Source organism: Sciurus vulgaris (genome assembly GCF_902686455.1).
Source record: "Sciurus vulgaris genome assembly, chromosome: 7".
Taxonomy (NCBI): domain Eukaryota; kingdom Metazoa; phylum Chordata; class Mammalia; order Rodentia; family Sciuridae; genus Sciurus; species Sciurus vulgaris.
The window spans coordinates 140,190,583-140,217,535 of NC_136467.1; the positions used below are offsets into that span (position 1 = coordinate 140,190,583).

Consider the following 26,953-nt stretch of genomic DNA (forward strand, 5'->3'; position numbering starts at 1 on the left):
CCCATGCTACTTCACCTGGGAGTGGTTGGTTCTGAGAATCCTTGAGTCACTCACTGGTCTCTGCAGGGTGGCACTTAACTGCTTTTTCACCCAGCCATTCTTATTATATCTTTCCTTTAAATTGCCAAACCATAATTGCACATATTTATGGTGTTCAATGCAATATTTCAATTCACATTTACCCTGTGGAAAGACCAGATCAGGCTCATTACCATATCCACCACTTCACATTTTATCACATCAGGCTCTGAATAATGAAACAACAGTAAGTACCTTTAATAATTCAGAGTATTTTAGAAAAACAGGATTTCATTTATTGACTTATCAATGTTTGAAGTACAGGAAACTTTCTTTTTAGAAAGTTATGTAACTATAAGGAAAATGTTTTGATCCATCTGTACTATGGATTTTCATGATATCACTTATGAAATTTTAAAAAAGGCATAAAAGTACTGTTTCATCTAGGTTGATGATGTATTGTTGGTAGAGCAAGAGCAGGCCCTAAAAGCAACTCAGTGGTTAAGCAACCTTGGGTTCAATCCTTGGTACCATAACAAATAAATAAAATTTTTAAATGAGCAGAATGAGGAAGAGCAGACAGAAAGTAATTTGATTTCTATTCCCCATTCACTGAATAACTGGGAGCTGTACCAAGTCATAAAATATTAACATTAACATTTTATGAGAGTTGAAATTAGTGAAATAATTATAAAACCTTACTGAAAGATGAAGAGCACACTACTAGAAAATATATTTTCTATAATGGTAGTTTCAAATATTTTGACTGAATTTATGTTTAAAATACTTTTCTGGTATTTTTCATCCTGAGACACAGACTAACAGCCCTAAATGGCAAAAAAGAGCCCCTAGGGTACAATTTTGGGAAAAGGCAGACAGTATGCTAAATTCCAAGCAATAAAACTCTCCACTTTTAATTTGTGTGGCAACCAGAACCCAATACATCTAAATGCTTGTATATCAGAACACAGTTCAGAAAGTAAATGGAAATGTTCACATAGAAAGCCCAGGTATTAAAGGGGCAAAGAGAGGGAGAACATGTGATCTCTGCTTTTCTTCTAAGACATCAGTCCATAGGATTAGGGTCCCACCTACCACCTGATTTAACCTTCATTACCCTCCTTTAAGGTCCTATGTCCAAATACTGTCACAATGGCATTGGCGCTTCAGCTAATGAATTCTGGGGAGTCCACAATTCAATCCATAACGAGCTGAGCTGAGTGAGTAGCAGGACCGGGAGACCAAAAGGGGCACCATCTTCTGCAGATGAGGGAAGAAAACAGCTACACCCACCCTGCTTCTTTACTCAAGCAGAGATACAAAGGGGCACGAGAGAGTCCCCTGGGAAAGCCTTGTCACAGTCACATGCGTTTAGAGCTCAATTCACACACAGCACTCGGGGGCAGGAACTGGAGAGGCAGGGCACCCAAGGAGAAAACTGACTTTGAAGTGGCCGAGGGTTTGCAGTGTCCTGAGAAACACATTGGCGGTACCAGTAAAGGTTCAGAGGACTATGTACTCACAATCAAGAATCATCAGTCACACTAAGAGACTAATCACCAAAGGCTTGTTTCAGCCACAGCAACAAACTACAGTTTCAGACACACACCCACATACGCACACACCCCACACAAATACTGCAATTTAACACACAGAACACAAAGTAAGGATTTAGAATTTTTGAATAAGAAAAAATGGACTAACGAAACTACCCTTAATAAGGAAAGTTTGAAAAAGTATAAAGCAACACTTGTAAAAATGAAAAAAACACAGTAACTATAAAAAAATAGCAAAAGATAAGTTAAATAGGTAAGGGGGTGGAGAGAAGAGGGAGAGAGAAGACAAAAGTGAACTGGACAACAGAGCTAAAGAAATTACCCAGAATTCAAGAAATAGAGAAAAATATGAAACCAAGATTTAGAGATCTGGAGAAGAGAGTGAGAAGGTGAAACAGGAGGCTAATTTGATTTCCTGAAGGACAAAACAGAACACGGGAGATAAAAATTCAAAGAGATAATAGCTAAGAATCTTCCAGAATTCACACAAGGCCCTAATCAAGCATGAATTTGGGATAATGACAAGAAATCGAATAGCTAAACACATTGTAACACAATGACATAAGTCTGGAGAACACCAAAGACAAAAATTTTAAACATGATGTGGGAGAGAAGACAGAGTAGCTACAAGAATATTGATCACACAGAATGCTGTTACTTGAGAAGCAATGGAACAATGGAAGAAAGAAGTGGAGTAATACCTAACAGAGAGAAGACAGCTGTCAACCTAGAAGTATACACCCAGCTAGCTTTTTTGAGAACAAAAAAATGGTAAACTTGTAGGTAAGTCTAAACAAACACTGACTCTACAAAATAATTATATTTGGAGTTAAACCAAGACAGATATAAAATTCTAGACGATCATTTATTTTGAAGTTTAGGGGAGAATATCAGACAGCTCCAATGTCTCTGATGTTTAATAAGAGTAAAAATGCTAACTTTAGATTTTGTTAGATATGCAAGTTAAATTCCCTGATAAGCACTAAAAGATAAAATTTGAATGTTTAACGTCTAAGCTATTAGAAGTTAACATAACAAAAGTCAATCTAAAAGAAGGCAAGAAAACAAGGGCTTTGAAAAAACAGAAAGGGCAGGACAGAAACCACAAAATAAAATGACATAAATAAATCTCTAAAATTGGTAATTTGAACGAATGTAAATAGATTAAACTCGCCAATTAAAAAAGTAATCAAAAAGAAAAGTTTCATTTTTAAGTAGCTTGACTGCAGAGCTGTATTCACTCAATGAAGTGATGGAAAATACTAAGTTTATCACGAGTTTTGGTGTGAGGAAGCTACGACTTGATATTTTAGTGAAATTCCCTGTGACTTCCACAGGGCCCAGTGAGGTAACCTGGAATCTCAGCTACCTCTGAGGGTCACTATAAAGAAGACCTAAGTGTGCCCATGGTGGAGCACCTTATTCAGGAACCTCAGGGTTTATCTCAGAAAAGTACCTTGAAGCTCTCCAGTGCTCTCTGGCACCATCAGTCATGGAACAGCTCAAATTCTACTGGTCAGGGGACCACCATACTGACAAGTATGTAAGGGGCATTCTAATCCAGACACTCTCTCCCCAGGCTTCAGTGTTGCAGAATAAAATGGAAAATGAGAGGGAAAGATACAGAGCCATTTCGTTTTGAAGAGACCTACTTAAAACCTAACAGAAAAGTTCAACCAAAGGATAAAAATCCCATAAATACTAAACTAACTTATATTTTAAAACTCTATAGATTTTAAGGCAATACAAAATGAAGCATCACCAGAAATAGATGCTATGATGTTAAGATTCGATTCTAAACTTGGAAGATAAACAACTCTAAACTTGTATGTACTTAATAACAAAACTTCAAAACGCAAAAAACAAACAATGGAGAGAATTATAAGGGAGAATTTAGTAAATCCGATAGAAAATTCTCACATGTTTTAGAATATGAGAGATCAAGTAGTAGGAAAAAAATAACAGTAAAATATAGCATTTGAGCAATACAAAAAACAAACTTGGTCTAATGGACAAGCAACAACTGGAAAATATGTACACTTTTCAAGAAATATTTATGTAAGTTGAGCACATTCCAGGTCATAAAGCAGTTTCAACAAATTTCAGCATATCAGTCTTCTATGTTCCTATGCTCTAACTATAATTCCATTAAAAGAAGAATCAAAAATAAAACCAGAATTTAAAAATCTATGTTAGGAAATGAAGAGAAAAAGCCTCCTCTAGTCAGAACAGAAATCATAATAAAAATTAAAAAATACTTAGAACTCAAAATAATTCTACAGGGCTTTAAAAATCACACAACATTACTTCATTTGATCTTATCATAATCCTGTGAGCTTCAGAGGACCTCTGTTCAACACAGCAGAAATGTAAATTATGAAATCATTAAAATTAACTTTTACATAAAATAAATACGTAACAAAAGTGGTTTGGAAAACTGGGAAACAGAAGCAAAAGTGTTCACCACTAAAAATATCCAAAGGAGGGTAAACAAACCAGCCCTTTTAGAAGTCAGGTTGGATAGCTAACAAAATTACAAAGGAAGAACTGATGAGTATCTTACTGTTTAAAGCCAAGAAGCCCATGAATTCATTTGGTCTAGAAGCCTCTTAGGTACTTGTGTAAGATATACAAACTTACAAGGTACAGTACTTATTATTCATGTGAGATGAACAAAAACTATCAGAGACGTTTCCTGCGCCAGTTGAGCGACCGCAGAACACATTCCCACTCACACATATAATCCCGAGTTCTTGGCTACGGCATCTGTTCAATGGTGTGTTGGCGATGAATGGCATTCCGTAAAGTGCCTATGATACAAAGGGAATTTTCATTTAAGTCTCCCCTCCCTTTTCATGTGTGGGATATTTTTGGAAGTATTTTTTTTCCCCATCTACTGAAAAGAGAATTAAGAGAATTCCAGCATGCCTTAGTGTCAGCAAGTGCTCTTTTTAGTCCAGGTACCAGAGGATGATTGATGAACCTGTCAAGCCTACAGTAGCAGACAAAGAAAATTGGCAGAAGTTCAGTGTTATTGAAAGAAATCTCAAATACTTATTTCATCTCCTCTATTAACTTTAATCACATTTTCAACATGCAGCCAAGAATGAAGCTTTAACAGTAAGCCATAATTTTACACAGTCAAGCATTGTCAATTTTCTGCAGTCATAACACTGAGATAACATGAGAGTTAGAGATTTTCTTCCTTGTACCTTTCCTTAATAAAAAGCAATCAAAACTACTAGAAAGATCCAGCCATGCCTCAAATTCATTTGCCATAAATCTCTTGAACTTATTGCATTTACTTTTGCTTGGTTTATGGCAAACAGAATCAACTTAGTTCTTCAATCTGATTGTTAAATGCAGAATTTTAAGGATCACAGTGATGACAAAATTGGTACAAGTTTCATCCTAATACACCTGCTTATGAGAACAGACGTGAACATTAAAAAGGATTTACATTTAACACGGATCATTTGCCATGTGGGCAAACACTTCTGATTCATTCAGAGCCAGAATGCTTATATGGTTCCAGAGGGACTCCTTGGCAGATTGTGCTGATTACTCATTAAACAGCTGAAACATGTATAGACGTTATTTATCTTATAAAGCTTACCCACAGAAAAACAGACACAAAAATGAGGTAAATACTATGGGCAAGACTGTGGTTCTTGGAAAGGCTAAAAGCCAAAATATATTTTTGGTAAGCTTTTCCTCCTAAGCATGTTTCGAAAGATAAAAATATTAAGAGCTGGAAGGCCACAAAGCTTAACACACACGTCTTGTCATCCAGGGAAATGCAGGCATTATTCTGCACTGCAAAATCTGTGATCTTTCCCAGCAGGCAGGGCCAGGACCACTGTGGCCATCTTTGTGATAGTGGAGACGATATTTTGATCATTACCTCTCTTAAATGTGATCTTTGTTCCAAGGCCAGCTGTTTGCTTATATCACTCATGGAATGACGCTGTATGCATTCTTATATCTCTCACAGCCAGGGAAGCTGTGATAGGCAGCTATTCTACCTGCCTTGTCAGCCATGGTGATAAACTAACCAACCCTGTGTGAGAATGAGTTCCTTCTAAGAAGTCTGTACTTACTTCTCAGCTAATGATCAGAAAACAAGTCAAATCTGACAATGAGTAAATTCGTCCCATTTTCCTCCTCTTCTTCCCCATTCAAATGATCATATATAGGCACTTAAAACGGGAATGGTGTAGCACTCTTCCTCTACTGAACATTCAATCAGGCTCGAGCTGAAGTTTCCTTTTGGACCTAAGAGTGCCACTGAAAGTATTGCTAAGCTTGAAGCAGAGGCTAAATGTGGGTGGGAGCATTTTGTGGGGGAAGTCAATGTCTTCTCCTTTGTCTGTCAATGTTGTAGTTCAAGTTCTTAAAAAGTTGAAAATTTGGCTAGGTCCTTCTCCATCTCAGCATACTGCTCTTTAAGCCTCTCCATGGCTCTCCTGTGCTCTTCATCCACCTCAGCCTGACGGCGGGGTTGTTCTTTCATGAAATCCTCCCACTGGAGTTGACGCTGCTTCTCACTAGCTAATAAGTGGTCATTATACACCTGAGAAAAGAAAGCATCAAAGTCCCGTAAGATCTCCCTGACAGTTACTTCTATATGCAGAAGAGACAAACATAACTTTATCTCTTGATATTTGGTTATTGTAGCAATCAACTGTAAATCATGATGAAAAAAATCCCATTATCATTTCAACATCCAAGTAGAGGAGATATTAGAAAAACTGAATGCTTTTCTTATTACAAATGAACATGAATACTCACATTTTTGAAAATTCATAGGTGTCTAGTATCCTTAAATGACAAAAATCCAAGTAATTTTTAATACCTCTATTTCTTCTCAAGTTCCAAACTACATATACTTATCAAGTTTAAAGAACATATGTTAAGAGAATATTATAAGAAATTAAAATGTCTCACATAATATATTTTGAGTACATTAGAAAGAATCAGATTATTAGTGGAGGAGAACGAGAAATCTCTTCAGTTCTAGTTCTTTAAGCAAATCAACATCTAAAACATGCAAATGAATGTTTTCTCAAATATTTAAGATTGGACAAGTCAAATATCTAAATTCTTTTTGAGATGATCCGTAACATTTCTATAAAGATAAAAGGGATTTTCTTTGGAGCACCACAACACAAAGGGAATACCACAGCATTGGGAAAAAAAAGCTTGATTTTTTAACCTGAGAGAAAAACTTCAATTGCTATCTTTGAACGCACACAACAAAGAATTAAATAGAAATAGTATGAAAAGTAAATTTCGATCTTTTCTTCAAGTATTCTACATACATGTCATCAGAGGTTTTGATTCATGCCATGTTTTTTTAAACAAACCAAGGGAAACTGTGACAGATGCAAACCATAGAAGCCTCAGTGCATCGGAAGTCACAAGGGACTCCTGTGTATTAATTCTAGAGCTCTAATGAAAAAGGGGTACCTGGTGTGCTCGGAGACAAGGCTGGTGATTCAGATGCTAGAGTCTGAAGTTTGTCTATTAGTCAACTTTTCTTCCCTTGGGATCTGGATAAGTACTAGAGTGTTTGGGGAAAGGGTTAATAGGCTGAGGGAAAGGTAAACAAACATCAGCACACTCCTTTTTAACTTCTTGGCCTTATGAATTTCGACTCCAAAAAAAATGGATAACACATGAAGAGTTTAGTAATTTTTTGGTAGAACTTTTGCCAAAACTATTAACAGTCTCAAAGAAAAGTCAGTCAGATAAAAAACAAAAACAAAAACAAAAACAAAACTTCACTTCATCAAAAATGGTTATCTTGCTTTGACTTACTTTCTTATTTATTTACTTATTTATTTATAGTTCTGGAGATTTAACCCAGGGACACTTAAACACTGAGTTACATACCCAGCCCTTTTTGTTTTTTTATTTTGAGACAGCCTGAGTTGCTGAGACTGGCCTTGAACTTGCAATCCTCCGGTCCCAACCTCCTATGCTGCTGCTGGAATTATTGGCTTGTGACACTATACTTGGCTTAACCTTATTTTTAATAGATGAACATACCAAATATGCACCTTCAGGTGTTATTTTATTTTTTTTACTTCTTTTTATTTGAAAAGACGTCACTGGCTTAGCTGATCTTTAAATCTGGTTGATAAGGCAACAGCCTGAGCTCCCATTCCTATCTGGCAGCACTTTTCATCCAGTGCAGGTCGGTGGAGAAAAATGCAGGCTTCAGAACCAAATAAAACTCACTTCAAGTTCCAGCTCACCCACTGCCAGTTGTATGACAATGCTAAGCAAGTTAAAGTTTAACCTAAAAATGAGAAAAAATATTCCTTTGTTCATAAGTAATATTTATGAAGACTGAAGGTAATATACCTCACATTCCTAGCCCAGTGCCTGAGGTGCTTAAGAAAAGTTAAATATCATTACAGAAATCAAAGGCAATGCATCTATAAGGCAGATCACTCCACTTTTCATCCCCTGGCAGTTAAGTTTTGTTCTTTAATTTCAGTAATTTTAACAATGGATTCTAATAATAAATTAAATATTACAGGTAATGCAAATAAAATGTTTGCCCCTCCCATTTTTCATATTCAATTCATTCATTCCTCCTTGATACAGTCACTGCCAAGGATTCGGCTCCAATGATCAGTGTTTCACTGTGTGTTACAGACGTTATAACTGAAGATATATACACCCACACAGCATGTCCACATCAGGTATATCACTTCTTTCCCTCAAAGTTCAAGGGACAAGTTGAAAGCTGACAACTCCCCAATCCAAATGAAAACCCAGTCTTGCTTTCTTATCCTGATGTTCCTGAGGTCAGTCCATTTGATCTTTCTTTGTCTCCCACCTTTAATAATAGTGATCGCTATGCATTCTTCACAAAAACTAGTGCAGAAAAAATGGGGGGGGGGTTGATTGTATGTTCCCCTATCAACAACGCTGCAGTTTTCACATATGCAAAACTCATCTACCTGGGAAGAACATCCATGAGACTTAGTTGAGAACTACGTGGCAGAGTCTGAGCTTATCAAAAGAAAAAAAAAATAAATAAAAAATAAAAAATGACGTTACAAAGTCATGGGCAAGAACTGCTGTTTTCAGAAGATTCTAAACGTATTTGGTCTATGTGACACACAATTCTAACTAGTTAAATGGGTTTCAGGACTACACCATATTAAAAATCACAAATAAGAAAAAGAGCTGATAAATGAGATGTGAAGAAATGACAGTCATCAGCCTATGGCAAAGGAGAAGACAGACAGAAAAACGTAAAGCACAGTCAGGGGCATCTGGCATAGAAATACAACTCTCTCTGTCTCTCCATGATGTAAAATGTTATTTTCAATAATACTAAATACAGAAAACTAATGGGTAACATTAATAAATTCATAAAGCACAGAAGAATACAGATTTCCATCCAAAACAGTTTAAAAAAGTCCTAAAAGCTCTGTGCTTAAGGAAGATAAAAACTTGGGCTGTGTGGTAAACCTAGCTATGTAATACTACGGAGGCTCTTCAAAACATTAAATATAGAATCACACTTGATCCAGTAATTCCACTTTGGGGTACATACCTAAACGAATAGAGAATGGGGATGTGAACAGATATGTGCACACCCATGCTCACAGCAGTATTATTCGTAACAGCCCAAAGGTGGAGGCAACCCAAGCACCCAGACAGATGGACAGCTGCACAAAATGTGTTGTACACATCTAATGGAAGAGCTCTTCAGACTTAAAATGGAACTTAAGTCTGTCACGTGCTACAAACACAAGATGAGCCTTGAGGACATAATACTAAAGAAATAAACATCACAAAAACTCCGAATACTGTATATGATGCACTTACACGAGGTACCTAGAGTAGCCAAATTCAGAGACAGAAAGTAGAACAGTGATTTGGAGTGCAGGCAAAGGGGAGTGGAGGTAACGTGCTTAATGGGTAGAGTGTCATTTTGCGAGATCAAAGAGTTCTATGGAGAGATGGTAGTGATGTTGCAGCTGCGCAACGGTGTGAATGATTTAAAGTCACTGAAATGTACACTTTAAAAAATGATTAGGAAGGAAAATTGTATGCTATATATATTTTACCACAATAAGAAAATTGAAATAAAGTTTCAGATTAATTCAGTTGCATTCTTAAATGGATACATTTGCTTTCTTTGGAGGATATTTAGAAAATTTTAACTTTAAACGAAAATGAAGAGGAAGTTTATTAGTGAGCTACAACCATGCAGTAGAAGTCATCAGTCATAATGGAGTTACATCTTTCTACTAAGTAACTATACAAATTAAGTCACAACAGAGAAAGAAATAGTAATAATATACTGAGATATCTCTATCTATATTTATCTCCCATAAAAGGTAAACTTAAATAGAAACTAATCCTGAAGCTAAACTATATCCAGAACCAGTTAAATAAGTAAACCCTGGAATACAAAATAGATATATTTTTATACCTACATCAGTGAGCACCCCCTCAATGCGGGGTGCTTCTTTCTCAAGAGATTTTCGGTTATTGTAACAGAGGTCAGGGAGGAGCTACTAGCAGCTTGTGGGTAGAGACAAGGATGCTGTTAAACAGCCCATGGTGCACAGGGCAGCAACCATAAGGAAGACTTTTCTACCTGGTCTAAAATGTCAACAGCATTGAAGGTGAGAAATGCTAGTCTAAAGGACAATTCTGAATAATCCAACTAAGGTTTCTTAGGTCTTTTGGAACATATGTCAGCAATACACATGCTGTTAATTTTACGCATACCTTACACAGGCACAGAAAAAACAATTTTGGTGTGAAATATCAGTACAAGTGACAAAAATTACTTTAAAGAGAATAGCATTATAGGTTACTTTGTATTCTCAATCTCTATGAAGAATATGGCTTTTATGATCTCACCTCCATCATGAAAAAAATTATGAAGAAGCATAACTAAGTCTAATAAATATCTGTAGACAAGATGAAACTGAAACAGTCACATTTACTTCATCACTGTCTCCGGCATGGCTGGATGGGGCTTCAATAGTGGATGCTGTGCACAAACCTAGGTTTAATTTACTAACAGTGTCAACCACCTTTCTCTTGATGGCCTGTTTTTCAGAGCCAGTGAACTTTACAAGCCAACTGCATTTTCACTTCATTACTTAGTGTTAGCACCCAAACTGCAACCTTTGTATTAGTGGCAGTTCTCAAGACATGTTAAATAACCAGGGAATGTGCATTTATTGTTCTTTTGAATGTACTTTTAGATATCAATTGTGGGAAATGTGATTTGGATGAATGACGTTTATCAATTTACTTCCCACAGAATTCCACAAATTGTCTTGGCAAAAAAGAATTAATGATTAATGGCAATAGTCTATTTAATTCCATTACTACTTCCATCTTTCTTTGTTTTGCAAGCCTTTCCAATATACAAAATGTTGCCAACAGGATAAGCGAAGGCAACAATTAACATTAGCTTGTAAAATGCAAGACGAGGTCATTTTTACTTTCTACATATTTGTAATAGGAGAAATTAAGCTTTATGACTACACATACATGGGGAGGGGGGCTATACATGCAGTCTAACCCCTCTGAAAAGTCAGTTTCAGAAAAAGCTAGATATGGCAGTTTAAAAAAAAATCCTAAAGTGCTATACTTCAAATTATTCTACTAATTAGAGAAACACCAAAAAAAAAAAAAAAAAAAAAAAAAGAAATTTTAAGACAAAAGTTCATTGTCCCACCAAGACTGTAAAATTTTTTCATTTTGTGCTGGTCTGTGAAAATGTACCCCTTTAATACCTTTAAGCTGGTTAATTTTACTATCTTGAGAGCAGAACATCGGGGTGGTTCCTTACTAATACAGGTTTCACATAATCTACAGTAACAGTGAAACTCTGCTTTGTGGTATATTCTAAAATATTAATTTTTAGTATTTTACAAAAATTAATATAACAACATTCTCAGATATAATGATAGTAAGAAATACTATCATCATAGTCTTATTTCTTGAGGCCATTTTTGGGGGGGGTCCTCCTTTTCCTTCTCTTCCTCCCTTCTCTCCTCTATACTAAGGACTGAGCTCAGGAACACTTTACCACTGAGATACATCCCCAGTCCTTTCTGTTTTATTTTATTTTGAGACAGGGCTCACTATGTCAAGGCTGATCTTGAACTCCTCAGCCTCCTTCATGCTTGAAGCTCAGGGACTCATCCAAGGGCATACATCTAGCTAGTAAAAAGAACCAATCATCACAAAAGAAAAAGCCAGATATTTTTTATGCAATCTGGTCATTTTTCTTCCTATATAGGTAAAGCTAAGATGTTAAATGTGAATACAACACAAAATGACAAGAGGAACTATTCCAATTATAATTTAAGGGTTCATCCTACTCAAGAATAACAAAAATTTGTTTATCAGAATTATAACTGCTTTGACAGTGTCTCTGAAAGACTGACTCATGTGAATGTGAACTCACCCTCATCTGCTTAAGTCACACAAGCGCCTGTCAGAGAGGCAAATGAGGCACAGAGTGCTTTTTCATTTTGAAAATCAAGAGAAATGTACATGTTAAAATGTATAGCCAATATTCTATGAGAGAGTCATTCTGCTTCCCAGTAACAGAAATGCTCCCAGTCCCTCCAGTTATAGATGCTTAATAGAGGATTTCGGCTCCTCTCACCTCCAAAAACAACCCCTTTGCTGCTCACACACCGGCTCCCTGAGACCACTGCTTTCCTGCATCTTTTGCCCTTGCATATATCACATTCCTTCCCCTGCAAACGAATTCTTATTTACCAATCAAGGTCAGGCTTGAATGTCACCATCTTCCTAATACATTTTTCCTTTTGCAAAACTGCACAAATTTCTTGGCAACTTGATCACAGCTCTAAATATCCTACACTGTATTAGTGTTAGGAGTTTGGAGCACCTCAACTTTTAGCTCCTTGACTGTAGCAATTGTCTTAAACTTAACAAATTAAAAGCTTTCATCCTTGGTGGCACCCAGCAAAGTAGAGGATTAAAAAATCATCTGCTCTCCAGCCTGGCATGACCCACTCAAGGCCCCACATCTGCCTGCACAGTTCTCTGGGCACCATGCTGGCACTATACTCCAATGTGGACAGTCCTGACTATGGCTCTGCGACTTGCTATTTCATCCACGTGCTCAGCAGTGGCCCTGCTTCCTGACCCTGCCTGCTGGGACCCTACTACCCTTGGGCAGCCTTCCCATCTGTCTTCAATGTCGAGTCTTTTCAGTAAGACTTAAATCATCGAAATGTTTAATTTCTAAACTTTACATCTAAAACTGAGTATAGGGTATACAAATTAAAGAACTGGAAAGGTTCATTCCATTATATACTAATACAGTGACAGATCTAAACTTTGTACTATGGATTAACGACATATTCCAAAGAGACAAAGCTAGTAATGACATGCACATGCAAAAAGGCATTGCTTTCAGAATGACTTAGTATTTTCAGCATCTCTTAATGTATCTGTAAGGCATAACTTTATTTAGAGTGATGAACAAGTTACAAAAGAACTTTATGAAAAGTTCCAGTGAAAACACCAAAATTATCACAGAAACTTAAATTCTTATGCTGTTTTTCCACATCTGAATTTAGTTAAGATATAATTCAAATAAGCAAAGCACTGCCCAGCAAGTGATTCACACACTCCTATGACTATTCATTAAATAACCCATCTGCAGGCATGAATGCTTCCTTTTCTAGAAGAAATATACATAATATAGTCTATGCTTAAGGCTCAAAGGAAAGATTTATATTTCCAATCTGGTGGGTATTTTTTGCTTCATGTAAAAGTTCCATTTTTCTCTCTCCTTCATGAGACAAATACTACTTTCAGGGAAAAGATGAAAACGTTGAAAAGATAAAAAAAAGAGATCTGCAATCTGAATTATAAAAATACTGATGGTGTGACCATGTGACCACATCTCCTCAACCCATCTTCAATGAACTAGCCAGTTTTAAATTCCTTAGGTCACTGAATAAAGCAAAATAATTTGGAGAATTTTTTGATCAAAAGCAACTGCCAATAATATGATAATGAACACCCAGAGAGAGGGGTGCTGTAGGGCGCACCTGTAATTACAGTGACCCAGGAGGCCAGGGAAGGAGGATCGCAAGGAAGAAGCTAGCCTCAGCAATTTAGAGAGGTCTGAAGCAATTTAGCAGGACCCTGTTTCAAAATAAAAAAATAAAAAAGGTTGGGTATATAGCTCAGTGGTAGGGTGCCCCTGGATTCCATCAACAGTAGCAAAAAAATTAAAAAATGAAAAGAAACATTCAGGAGTTACATGCTTATTATCTACTTTTACCTTTTTTCGTTCCTGTTCCCTCTGCTGCAGTCTACAGACGGAGTCATTAGCTGTTTGCACTGAAATAAAACAAGACATTGGTTTACAACCAGGAGCCTTTATTCAAGGAAAGACTTACTTGGATTCTGTTATATCTTAAGAAACTATGCAAGAAACTGATCATTTTGGTGGTTGGTGGGTGGCTAGAAGGGAAAACAAGTCTCGCCAATATATTTGAGATGTTGTACAATCATCATTTTTGAGCTTTCAGATGCAAGCCAAAGGGCATAGGAAATACTGACTCAATGATAAGTTGTCAAGAACCACCTCAGAATTCTCTGATGGCAGCATTCTGAGGAATCATGGCTTCACATCTCTCTAACGCATTCACTCCACCCCTTCCTCACCCACACCACTGCTCTCTTGCAGGCAGCACTTCACCTCTCGCTGGCTTCCACAACTTTCTACTTTTCTTCTCACCCCAGCTCTTCTGTCTTCTAATGCATCCTAGTGGCCAGCACAAGTTTAACCCTCTCCAGATCATTTCTATTAAGTCATTTCCATTTCTTAAGAACCTAAACTGCTGGCACAGGATGAGTGTGCCTAAACTGAAAATCCAGAAGGCTCCAAAATTCTGAGCACTAGCCAGGCCTAGTGGCACACACGCCTGTAATCCCAGCAGCTAGGGAGACTGAGGCCCTAACAATTTAGTGATATCCTGCCTCAAAATTAAAATAAATAAGTAAATAAAAAGGGCTGGGGATAAGGCTCAGTGGTTAAGTGACTTTGAGTTCAATCCCTGGTACTAAAAACAAAACAAAACAAAACCCTTCCGAGTACTGACATGATGACACAAGTGGAATATTCTACACTAGACTTCTTGCAAAGGGTCTCAGGCAAAATGCAGGCACACTAAAAATACTGTATAAAATTACCTCAGGCTATGTATATAAGGTGTATATGAATTATAAGTGAATTTCCTCTTTAGACTTAGGTCCTACTCCCAAGAGATCTCATTTCATATGTGCAAATACTCTCAGATCAAAAAAGAAAAAGCCAAAATTCAAAACAATTCTAGTCCCAAGCATTTCAGATACAGGATACTCATGGATTCATTACTATAGTTATTTGAGCATTTACTATGTGCCAAGACCTACACTAAGAAATTCACATGCTTTACTCCACTTAATCGCACTTTTTTCTTAGAAAAGTGACCATCCCATTTTATGAATGACACATTTGAGGCACAGAGAGGTGAAGTTGTCACTTGAAGAGGTCATACAACTAATTAGGGCAGGAAACAGCATTTCAAATCAGATCTTTCTGACTCTTACGACTTGGCTTGACACCCTATTCCTCTTATTATTTCATCAATGAAACCAGTTTCAATTCTGCAGTCACTCAAATTTATTCATTTACTGATCTATTTTATTTCTGCTCACAAGTGTTCTTACTTGATCCAAATGAAGTCATCTGGTATGCAGGCTGAGTCAGTGGTCAGCCCAGTCTCAGCTTGAGTGCTCAGTTGTGGGACGAACCCTGGATGTTTTCTCATTCATTCACTCATTCATTCATCAAAGATTTACTGAGCATTTATCATGTGCCAGGCACTGTTCCTGTGCTGCTCCTACTCTTTTAGACCTTACTTCCTCACTTATAAAATGAGCATGACAATCAATAAAAGAACTTCAGAACTGACACAATAATTACACGATATTCATTAAAAAAACTTAAATATGACCAATACAAACCACTTACAATAGTTCTTTACATACACAGCAAGCAGTCAAGAAACTAATACAATGTAGGATAGTAAAAACTGTGATCAAGTTGCAGAGAAATTTGTATGATTTGTCAGAGAAATAATTTATCAAGAAGAGGGTGACATTCAAGCCTGACCTTGATTGGTAAATAAGAATTCGGTTGCTGGAAGATAAGAAAGATAGTGCAGGGGAAGGACTGTGATATATGCAAGGGCAAAAGATGCAGGAAAGCAGTGGCCTCAGGGAGCCAGTGTGTGAGCATCAAGGGGTTGTTTTTGGAGGTGGAAGAGGAGCTGAAATCCTCTATTAAGCATCTGTTACTGGAGGCCCGGGAGCATTTCTGTTACTGAGAAGCAGAATGACTCTCTGATAGAATACTGGCTATACATTTTAACATATGCATGTAAAATGAGCACAGCAACTAGGACTTTAGGACTGACATGACTGTTACATGAGATAACAGCAGACATTATTCTCACAATAATTCAAATACTACTAATAAAAACCACCCAAAATAGCTCTTTTCACACATCTATTAGTTGTAAAATGTTACCGCTATTATTCTATTTACTGCCCTATCCTTCTTGAAAGTGCTTTCCTTATTTCTTTCCTCTTTTTAAAATGTTTTGTTTCAAAAGCTCAGTTCAAGGTCACTGTCTTCACAAAGCCCTCCTAGATTAGTTTTTCTCTATGAAGATTCTCCCTTATTTGAGATTCCTTCATCAGATACACGTGTATTCTACCACTTCTCTTGCACTTGCTTAAACTGGCGGTTGACCTAATCATTTCACAATCATGCCTTCCTACCCCACCCCAGGCTAGGCCCAACTAGGTCACGAGTTCCGATTTCTCTTTAGAAAATGTTAGGCTTTTCCCTCTGGGAATATGGTAAAAGAGGAGGATTTTGTTTTCAAAAAGTTATGTTTTTATCAGCAACTGTTAATTTTGTAATTATCAAAGATAATATTTAGGGACTGAATGTTAGGTTCCCAATCATTGTTTTTTCCTAAAAGAAAAGATGAAGACAAAAGAAAATAGGAGTTGATTAGATCTGCCTCCTTTCTGCAGCATATTTAGATGACATCATCTTTCCCAGGCAGTGGTTCTATCATTTCCTGTTTTTTTTCTTCCCTTCCTGGCTCTGTGAATATAACTTAAAATTCTGAATTGCTGTCTTTGGTTGGTCTGCCATGTTCAGATCATTCTGAGTGATCTCAGAGTTACAAGACTGTACCACTTACTTTGTCATTTGTTACATCCTTTGGTTATGACACATCTGACAAAGGCATACTTGGTTTCTCAACAGAATTGTCTTTATGTCTGGACAGAACATACATTTTAAGAAATTTCAGCCCCTATGAAATAATACACTTTAACTCAGTCACACAACAGAAAAAGTTTATTTTCTGAATTTTGAAATTTGCTTTTATAAAATCTAAGAGAATCACCTCACTCCACCAAACATCGTCTTCCTTCACAATTACTGACTTCAAAAGGAAAAGGTCCATTTCTGGGAACTTTCCTCTTACTTCCTATCACTTACTGGTTCTAGCTAATTCAGTACAAAGAAACTCCCCCTGCTGTCTCAGTGTTTTAGGAGGCTATACTGACCTAAAGAAAAAAAAAAAGGTCAGGAATTTATCAGGTGCTTTTCTCTTAACCAAAACATTTTTCAAGTCAGCGCCTTGACAGAGTCATTGTGCCACACACACAGCTAGCAATGTCCTGATTCTTACCGCGTAAAGGAGAGATACTCTCATGACAATGATTTTGGTTTGGTGCTAGGAGCAGACGTTGGCTAAATGCTCACTCATTTATCTCAATGAACAAAATCATTGCTGAGTAGCTACAAAGTGCCAGGCACTGTCCTAGGTGATACTGCAGTGAACAAAGTGTCCCTGAGCTCAGGAACTTGCATTTTAGTAGGGGAGATAGGCAATATGCAGGTGAATAATCAGCATGTCACCTGGTGGAGGAGGACATGGACAAAACAGAGCATGGCAGAGAAGCCAGGGAATGCCAAGTGAAAGGGTGGCCAAGAAAGTTCTCACACTGCCACTGGGCAGAGACCTACAGGAAATGAGAGTGCACAGCATCTGAGAGAAGAGTCCCAAGGGAGCAGTGAGTGCAAAGGCGCTGGGGTGGGAGTGTGCTTGGCACATTAGAGAAGATGAAGGAGGCAGTGGCTGGCATGAAGTGAGGGAAAAAGGAAACGGTAGGACAGAAAAAAACAAATAACCAATCAGTAAATGGGCTAAGGAACTGAACAGGCACTTCACAGAAGAAGAAATACAATCAATCAACAAATACACGAAAAAATGTTCACATCTCTAGCAATTAGAGAACTGCAAAACTCCTCTCAAGATTTCATCTCACTCCAATCAGAATGGCAGTCATCAAGAACACAAGCAACAATAAATGTTAGCGAGGATGTGGGGGAAAAGGTACACTCACACATTGCTGGTGAGACTACAAATTGGTGCAACCATTATGGAAAGCAGTATGGAGATTCCTCAGAAAACTTGCAATGGAACCACCATTTGACCCAGCTATCTCACTCACTGGTTTATACCCAAAGAACTTAAAATCAGTATACTACAGTGACACAGTCACATCCAGGTTTATAGCAGCTCAATTCACAATATCTAATCTATGGAATCTCCTAGATGCCTTTCAACTAATAAATGGATAATGGATAAAGAAAATGTGATATGTATATATATATGTATATATATGTGTATATATATATCTATCTGTATATATATACACAATGGAATATTACTCAGCCTTAAAGAAGAATGAAATTATGGCATTTGATGATAAATGGATGGAGCTGGAGAATATCATGCTAAGCGAAATAAGCCAATCCCAAAAAAACAAGGCCGAATGGTTTCTCTGATACGTGCATGCTATTTCACAATAAGAGGGGAACTAGGGAAAAACAGAGGTACTTTGGATTAGGCAGAAGGGAATGAAGGGACAGGAACAGCTAAGGGGGTAGGAATGATAGTATAATGAATCAGACATTATTATCCTATGTACATATATGATTACACAACAGGTGTGATTCGACATCATGTATAACTACAAGTATGAGAAGTTTATACTCCATTTATGTGTGATACATCAAAATGCATTCTACTGTCCTGTGTAACTAATTAGAACAACAACAACAAAAAGTCAGAATGAGGGACATAATATAGTAACTTCCAGATCATTGTGAGGATTTGGGCTTTTAATATATACAAGATGAAGAGATTCTGAAGTCAGTAAAGACAGAACTGAGTTATATAAAGGAGTCATTCAGGCTCCTATGTGAAGGATGGACTATTGGGAGGAAAAAGAAGTAAAGAGATCAGTTATGAAGCTACTAGAATAATCCACATAAGGGAGAAGAGTGGCTTAAACCAGAGTGGGAGCAGTTGGTGAAGTAGTAAGGATGATCAGATTTTAGTTATAGTCTCAAAGTTGAACCAAAATCATTTGAAGTTTCGTTCTAGATATGCTATACTGAGGTGTTTCGTAGATCAGGCAGCTGGATACGGACGTCTGGAATTCAGGGGGATGGCCTAGGCTGAAAACAGAAATGGGGCATGCAGACGACACCAAAAGCTGTGATTCCATTTCTGTGTGAGGTACTGAGGAAGTGTTGGCAGGACGGCAGAAGGGGTACCCCAACGTTGGAGTCAAAGCTCTAAGTGGAACTACAAGGCCGACTAAGGGGGAAGCTGGGTCAGGAGGGAATCCAGAGAGCATGTCCCAGAGGAAAGGAGGACTTTTCTCAGCTGGACAGAACGTGACGGCCTGAAGCTGAACTTCAGCTCTGGAGTCAGCAGAATTCGCTTTGCACAAGAGTTCCTCCAAATATCCTGGGAGAACCAGCAGTGTTAAATCACTACAAATTTCAGTTTCTTCAACTATGAAGTGGGGAAGATGATGAATATTTATTTTACTGGGTTATGGTAGTTATATAAAAAAATAGGTGACAATTCTAACTAGTAAAATGTTATAAGAATTAGCATTTTGAATCAGAGTGAATTCTAAAAGACTTCTAGGTAAAAATGGCAGAGTGAAGTAAAATCTTAGTTCCCCTAAATACTCTGCATAAAAAGTTAAAAAAGGTCAAAAACTCATCACTTAGCAGAAAAAGAGAAATTATGAGTATATACTATAAACACTGAATAGTGGTGGCCAAGAATAGGAACACAGATTTTAGTAAAGAATTGAAAATCCAAATCTGACTTTAACCAACACATCTCCCAAAAGTCAAAGTAAGAAAGAGAAAACAAGTTGCCCAAACTCTTAGAATTCCAATGTACTATAATTTGTTGAAAAATAGATGAGAGAGGGGAGAAAGAAACATAATATGTGAGAGACAGATAAGACAAAGCATTCATTCTGAAAGAAAACCTAATAAAATTCCTCATAGGTCCTTTTCCATACAAATCAACAATATGAGTTTAATGAAAGAGATCAAATTCGATGATAAAACACAGAATGAAATGAAAAGTGAGGCTGCAGAGTTAAGAAAACAAACTGAGAACTATAATATCATTACAGATACAATAAATCGGAAAAGGGAAACTTAGTAGTAAGAGGGTGGGGGAGAGAAGGGAGAGGAGAGGTACACCAGCCCTAACCCTCTCTCCCTGGGGAGGCATGCAATCATCTGCCAACAATGGAAACAATAAGAAGAAACAGAAGCAAGAACAGGACCACTGCACCTTCTAAATGTTTTTTATAATAATTCTCCTTAGAATGATTAGTAACTACAATCTTTTACAGTAAAAAACACTTGTTTTAAGGTACTGCCTTCTGTTTTATTTAAATTTTTGTTGTCAAGTGTAACAAATTAAAAATACTTCAGCGTAAAAATCATACAATCCCATTCTTGCCAAATGTCTTTTCTTCATTTTTTCCTCTCAATCCTTCCCTAGCTACTCATCCAGCGATCACTCCTTCATCCATCCTACTATCTGGGTAAATGTACAGGTATATGGAAAATGATCTGCACCAAAGTTAAAAAGCACAGTTATTTTTAGGAAATTTTTTAATGTGATTTATGGTTTTCTGTTTTGCTTTTGTTTCTTTCCTTCTTTTAAAAAGTTCTTAGTTGGGCATGTAACTCAGGGCAGATCATATGCTTACATATGCTCTGGGTTTAACCCTCAGCACAAAAAAAAAAGTGGGGGGGGCGAGGGGGAGAGAGAGGGAGAGAGAGAAAGAGAGAAGAAAAAAATTATTTCCTCTTTATGTTCTTATCACTTAAAAATAGCCTTTAAAAACAGGAAAAATCACTGCACTTAAAGAGAAGGAGAAGGGGGAGAGAATACTCTCTAACTATGGCCATGTTAGGCTATCTGAGGAACAACCTAGAAGATTTTTGTCCTCCTCATTCTCTAAAATCAAGCACCCTTGATCTCGAAGCAAGATCTTCTGACCTCAAACTTGGTGAACTTTATAAGCCTACTGGCTAATCAGTAAGTGGAACCCAGACACCACTGGTGTATTCAGAATGACAGCAATGGAAAGTCTGAATTTTGATGACAAGTTATCTTATGGGTTGCTTTCTTGGGTTCATCTATGGTAGAATCATTTACTTTTTGTGGTTTTTATGGAACCATGGTGAGTTTAGGCTCTAAAACCTCTGCTCACCCAACCCCAGAACACTCTGTAAACTGGGTGGCTGTGCAGCCCAAAGCAGAAAAAATGCCAAGCTAAGAACCTGCACTAGCTCTCCCCTGGGACACTCCCGGGCTGTGGAGCAGGGGGCTTCCTGCGTACAGTGCCAGGCCAGTGGAGTGTGGTCCATCTGCAGGGTTCTGGGGGCACAACTGACTGAACCCCCTGAGTTCTCAAACGTGTACAGGAAGATACAAACATAGCCACTCTACTAATAAGCCCCAAACAAAACTCAACTTGTCACTAGTCTTGTAATATACTTCATATTCAATATGTAAGCATGATTCTGCAAAACTCCCTGATCGATCAGTAGTGAAAATAAATAAGCTAACATATAATTTAAAATGTCAAGTTTTTAAAAATGAAACTTGCTAGGAATGACAGTCAAGTTCAGACTAATTTTTAAAACTACATCAGCTTTAAAGGCAGATAATTTTCTTCATTATAACTGTTGACAGTCAGCATAATAGGCACAAGAACCATTCTTATGTTGGAGTCCTACTGAAGAAGCTATTCCTGCTGTTAGCGGAAAGACAGCTCCAAAAGCCACTGCCTGGTTTTAATGCCAACAAGACCGAAGCATTTCACAGATGTTAGAACCCCATTAACTTCACATTTTGTGTTTTAACTCATCCATTCAAGAAAACACATTTTCAGTCCAGATCACAAATTGCCAGTTAACAGTTTTCTATTTCACTGGTAAGAATTTACTTTCAAGAGGCTGTCCTTACTCAGAGTTTTAGCCCAAGAAGGCAACCAGTCAAAATAGCTCTGTTCATAGTTTTCTACTGAGTTTCACCCAATTTACTTTTATATACTCAAAGTGTGGAAAAGAAGAGTTATAGGCACATACCAAATGCATTCATACACCCTCTAATTAATAACAATGAATTTTCCTTTTAGCATAATACTGGAATGTTTGTTGGGGTCAGGGTTCTGTACAAACATGTTCATGTTTGAAATAATTTAGAAAAGCCTAGGGTCAATTTTGGACTTCTTGCTATTCCACTCAAACCAAATGTGATCTTGGGGTATTTATCTTTCCAAACTTCTTTTAGCCTAAGAGTACACAAGACCATTAACCTGGACTTATTTCCACACAAAGATATTCACCTCCACTATTTACCAAGGTCTTTGCTGATCTCCTTCACAGACCACTCTATTACAGGTCTGTCTTGTCCCCGCAGCCATCGAAGATACTTTTCCATATTGTACTTCAATATATTTGCCAGTATATCATATCTCAAATGTCCTCAATATAAATCTGAGAAGGCTTAAATTTCTGATATACTGCTAATTTTAAAATCAGTTACTAAAAAAGTTTCTCTCATGTTATGGCTTAATATTAAAAATACTAATAAATATTGTATTGATCAACTATCACTCTACATTAGAATATTTCACTTAATGAAGAGAAGTGATAAAATATAAACATTTATGAATGGATCATTTTTGAAAAACAAAAAACAAAAAAACACACCAAAAAAAGCCCTAAAACCTCTAGTAGTCTGTTTGGAAAAAAATCTCTGCTTCATATTCTAATTTCAGGTCATCACACATCTTCTTATAGGTAACTTTCTTTTTAAAAGGTAAAAATGTTTTGATTTTCTTGCATACTACAAGGACTGCCTCGTGTACCACCAATGCACACATCCTGCTTGAAGATGAACGCTCCTAACGTCAAGGCTACACATCAAGGCGTTGGTCATCAGATGAGGACTTTAATATGTCCTGATTAGGAGTTCCTTCTTTTCCCTTCCCACCATAATATTCAAGAAAATACATTCTGGAACAGCATTAATTTGAAATCAAGATCAAAAGCTTACATCTCTGGAGAACTTCTTTCAAGTTGTCCTGCATCGTTTCTCTGCATTTGGGAAGAGTATGTTCATTTGTTTCATGGATCATATTCTTCAAATTTTCAAGAACTCGCATTTCTCGAAGACCACGTTTTTCCTATTAAAAGGAAGTTAATAACTAGTTCTTATTGTGTCTCACATCTTAGAAATTATTTTCTGAGCTTTCCACCCAGGTTCTGGTTGTTATCTTATTACTTACTACTGAAATTTACAGCCTTCTAATTATTTGTCAATAAATGAGGTCACAACCTGGCGGAATTTTTTTAATTATGAAAATCTCCAAAAGTTGCCACATGAGTAATATTTTTATAGCAATGTTTGAAAATGGGCAAGAGAAATACTAAAAGAACAAGAGGCTTAGAGTACCACACCTTTCACTAGAAATTAGACACTTCTGATTCCACTTTAAATTTCATTTTGTTGTTTCATCTATCATATTGCCTCTATTATATAATATGCACTATGTTTTTTACCATTTCTTTTTTACCCTCAAAATTAAAAAGGGTGGTAAAAGTAATGATAGATACCTCCCCAGACGGAACAGGCCTGAGTCTGCTGACCTTAGAAAGGCCTGCTTGCGAGGCTGGTCTGAGCTGAGGACTGGAATCCTGAACAGTAAACAGTACCCTACACTAGTATAACGTTCTGCAAATTATAAAAACAGCTCACTGTGCCTACACCGTCTGTACAGAGAATGTGGTTAACACTGAACGCCTTCCTTCCAGGGGCATAGGATTCTGGTATATGCTAGACTGGGGACCAGTCCCAGTAGAAATCCTGGACTCCCAGATTCAGGCAAGCTGCCCAGGAAGAATAGAATGCACTCTGCATTGTTGTCACAGCCTGTTGCTGGGAGTCAGCCATATCCTTGTGACTGGGAGAGAAGTCCTGAAGTTTCTGCCTGGTTTCCTCCAATCTTCTCCCAACACCTCTTCCCTTCATGGGCTTTGCTGTGTATCCTTTTGCCATAATAAAGCACAGCCACAAATACAACCGTTGCTGAGTCCCCTGAGTTCTTGTAATGCATCATAGCCTGGGGAGAGTCTTGGGGATCCTGATACATTCCCCTCCAGAAAGTAGAGCTCAACCACCTTCCCCACCCAACTTGAGCACAGGCTGACTTAGTGACATGCTTTGAAAGAACAGATAAGGGAAAGGGGAAATCCTTCACTTTATTTATAGTGAGGAGAAACCTGGCTGATGTGACTTCAACTGAGCCATGAAGGTTCATGTGATCAGTGGAATCATGTTGATAGTATGCAGTCCTATGTGGTGCTATGGGAAGGGAACTTCAATTCTGTGGTTTTCTTCCCTCGATAGCCTAATCACGAGACAAAATCAGACAAACCCAGACTGGAAGGCATTCTATAGGATACCTGGTTAGTACAAGACTGTCAAGGTCAAGAAAAACAAAAAGACTGATGAACAGTCTCAGGCCAAGAAGTCTAGGGAGACATGATAATTAAATGCAAGGTGGTACCCTGGATAAAATACCAGAACAGAAAGAAGGCAGTAATGGAAAAACTCGTGAAATCCAAATACAGTCTGGTGTTTCATTAACAGCGACGTGCCAATGTTGGTTTCTTTAGTTTCTTCAAATGTGGCATGGTAATATAAGACATCAGTAATGGGCAAAACTGGGTGAAGGATAAACTCTGTACTATCTCTGCAAATCCAAAATTAATACAAAAAAAAAAAGTTCATTTAAAAAGGGTGGTAAACTTAACTGTAAGAAAATAGTAAGTTCTATTACTGGGATTATTGTTTTATTTTTAGTCATTCCTATGAAACAGTCATGGTCAGTTTTTTACTTTTTCTAATTTTCCCATAATGAAAAATTAAAAACTAATAAAAGTTGAGAGAGGATAATATAATGAACCCTCAAGTACTTATCAACTAGCTTCAACAATTTTCTACTCATGACTGATTTTTGTCCCCTTTCTAATACTTCACTGATGCCCCCTGGAACATTTTGAAGAAAATCCCAGGTACTGTGTCATTTCACTGTAAATATTTCAACATGTCTTTATAAGATAAAGGTTCCTCTTAGGAAAAGAAATATAAGACACACATCCCCTCTCTCACAGACAGACACACACACACACACTATACTGTACACAAAGTCAACAATTCTTTAATATCATTAAATATCCAAGTATACTCACATTCCCTCAAATGTCCTATAAATGTTCTTCTCATCCCTCCATTTGTTTGAAACAAATCCTAAATTAAGATTCATATATTGCAACTGGTTAACATTTCTTAAGTGCTTTTTAATCTACAGATTTCTTCTCTATCATATTTTTTCCTTGTGGTTTGTTAAAATAAAGTGAGTCATTTGTTCTGCATAATTTCCCATAGTCTGTTTTTTAATGAATGAATCCCTGTGGTTTAATTTAACATACTCCGTTGTCTCTTCCCTTTCCTGTAAATTAATAGTTAGAACTAAAGGTCCAAACAGATTCAGGATTTTGTTTTATTTTTTGTTTGTATGAATTTTTCAGAGGCGGGTTATGCACTCTCAACAGGATGTTGGCATTTGGTCCTCATTTATCAGCAGGGCTACTTCTATGAAAGAGAAACTGCCCTTCCTCCATTATTTAGTTACTCTAAGGAATGTCCACAAATGAAAGGAAAAAACAAAACAAACCAAAAACAAAAAAAATCCCTTGATTCCAACCCCCCACCACCTTCACTTCCAATTTAAAAAATAACAGCTAAGCCCTTAGTATTCTCTAAGGGTGAATAGAAAGAGTTTTTGTTTATATGCATCCTATAGATTTAAAGCTACTTGGGATTTTCCAACCTATTTCAATACTGCTTTGTCTGGTGGAAGTCTCTTCAAATTGGCTCTGGGAGGCTTTATAATTCCAGGGTTCTCTGTCAACTCTTTACTTTCTGGTATAACCTAATGCTCCATACTCATCCTGTACTTCTGCTCCAGAATCAGCAGGTCTCTAACCACCACGCCTGCACCAAGAGTTGGAATTCAGTTTCTGAGCACAAGGGCTGCTCACTGCTACTGGGTTGGTCATTATTTCTAACCTTCCAGTAGACAAGGCTAGGAACTATGAGACAAAGACAAAGACAAAGAAAAAGAAAAAGAAAAAGGAAAGAAAAGAAAAGAAAGAAAAGATGTATCATGTGGTCATATTGATAGTCAAATTAAAGTCAGGACTAAAATATTTTTTTTCCTCCCAGTACTGAGGATTAAACGCAGGGACACTCTACCATGGAGTTACATCCCCAGCCCTTTTTAATTTTTTTTTTGAGATAGGGTCTCCCTAAATGGCCAAGGCTGACCTCAAACTTATGACCAAACTTCCTGCCTCAGCTTCCCAAGTAGCTGGGATTACAGGATGTGGCACAGTACTCCCCAGGACTACAGAATTTTAAATGATTTTCCTTTGTCTCAACTGTTGCTTTCCGGTTTTCAAAACACTAACCCAATTACTCATTTACTTATCATTGATTTGATCAAATAAAAATACTAATACTAGCATTAACAAAATGATTACTGAAAACCACTTAAGATTTCTTAAAATCTTATGTGTTTTGAAAGTATATTACTAAGCCAAGCATGGTGTTGCACACCTGTAATCCCAGAGGCTTAGAAGGCTGAGGCAGGACAATTACAAGTTCAAAGCCAGCCTCAGAAACTTAATAAGCCTTAAGCAACTTAAAGGGGCTCAGGATGTGATTAGGTGCCCCTGAGTTCAATACACAGTACAAGAAAAAAAAAAAAAAAAAAAAAAAAGAAAGAAAGAAAGA

At 37.2% G+C, this 26,953-nt stretch overlaps 1 protein-coding gene across 1 annotated transcript in view; it reads right to left on the minus strand.

Annotated features, from left to right (window-relative positions):
• Nucleotides 1–4,621: 4,621 nt before the first annotated feature.
• Nucleotides 4,622–26,953, minus strand: part of BLOC1S5 (biogenesis of lysosomal organelles complex 1 subunit 5) — a 34,331-nt gene continuing 11,999 nt past the window's right edge. The window contains exons 3-5 of the mRNA XM_079147538.1: nucleotides 23,150–23,279; nucleotides 13,900–13,958; nucleotides 4,622–6,147 (exon numbers count right to left, since the gene is read on the minus strand). Coding sequence (XP_079003664.1) covers nucleotides 5,968–6,147; nucleotides 13,900–13,958; nucleotides 23,150–23,279 — 369 coding nt within the window. The 3' untranslated portion in view covers nucleotides 4,622–5,967. The remainder of the gene's footprint in view (nucleotides 6,148–13,899; nucleotides 13,959–23,149; nucleotides 23,280–26,953) is intronic.